At 64.4% G+C, this 988-nt stretch overlaps 1 protein-coding gene across 1 annotated transcript in view; it reads left to right on the forward strand.

Annotated features, from left to right (window-relative positions):
* LOC102425542 (ellis-van Creveld syndrome protein) overlaps positions 1–988 on the forward strand; it is a 47,917-nt gene that overhangs the window by 20,215 nt on the left and 26,714 nt on the right. The window contains exon 8 of the mRNA XM_006107825.3: positions 215–724. Coding sequence (XP_006107887.2) covers positions 215–724 — 510 coding nt within the window. The remainder of the gene's footprint in view (positions 1–214; positions 725–988) is intronic.

Raw genomic sequence — 988 nt, forward strand, 5'->3', positions numbered from 1 at the left:
GGACGGCAGAGAAGCGCCTGGATCCTGCCCACAGCGAGGAGCACGGGCGGAGGGGAATCACAAGAAGGCGGAGGGGGGCCTGGAGGCACCAGGAGGAAGTCGTGTCACGGGCGCCCGGGGAAGTCGGAGGTTCATAAGAAGGACGGCCGAGCGTCCTGGCTCCCGGGGTGGAGAGGAAGCCGCAGGCTGGGGGACATGCTCTCTGTCCCGGCAGGAATTCATGGACGAGCGTCCACGTCTCTTACGGTGGGCGGAGAGGTCGTCTGACGGGCGAGGGGACAGCGGGTATGAGCCTGCAGGGGGCGGGCGGGTCCGATGGGATGAGCTGCTGATGGGGCGGCGAAGGGTGTGCCAAGCTGAGCTGCCCGGAGGCCCCGAGATGGGACAGGAAGCTTCTGAAGAGGCGTCAGTGCCTCCGGGTGATGTTCTGTCCTGGCCGAGCCCGGCCCTGCAACGGCTGGCAGGATTAAGCGAGCCTCAGGTTGTCATTATCTCCACCTTCAGCCATAGCAGCCAGGTCAGTGTGGGCTTCTGGGGCCACGGACCCCTGACCCCTCCCATGCGGGTCCAGCAAGAAGTGTCCCTCTCAGCCTCAGAGACGGGCGCCAAGGAGGAGCTCCAGCTGGAGCTGCAGGGACCTGCCCCAGATCCATTGCCTCTGCCTCTTGCTCCGGGGCCAGGGCCCATCCCCTGCGCCTGGTCCTCGTCCTCGTCCGCTCCAGCTGTACTTTATCTGGAAGGAAACTGCGTGCCGCATGCGTCCTGCACGTCATAAAGCAAAAGACGCTGAGACCCCGGGGTCACTGTCCTCGGTGCTTGAGGCCGCAGGGACAGCCCGAAGCCCGGCATTCACAGCCACTGGCCTTCGCAGCGCCTCGCCCGACGAGATGGGGCAGGAAAAAGAGTTTCAAGGAGGACGTTCCCACGCTCAGCATCGTCTCTGCCGCGTTCTCTCTGGTGCTTTTGGAACGAGAACTGACATTTCAAT

This window comes from Myotis lucifugus, unplaced genomic scaffold (genome assembly GCF_000147115.1).
Source record: "Myotis lucifugus unplaced genomic scaffold, Myoluc2.0 scaffold_1458, whole genome shotgun sequence".
NCBI classification, from domain to species: Eukaryota; Metazoa; Chordata; class Mammalia; order Chiroptera; family Vespertilionidae; genus Myotis; species Myotis lucifugus.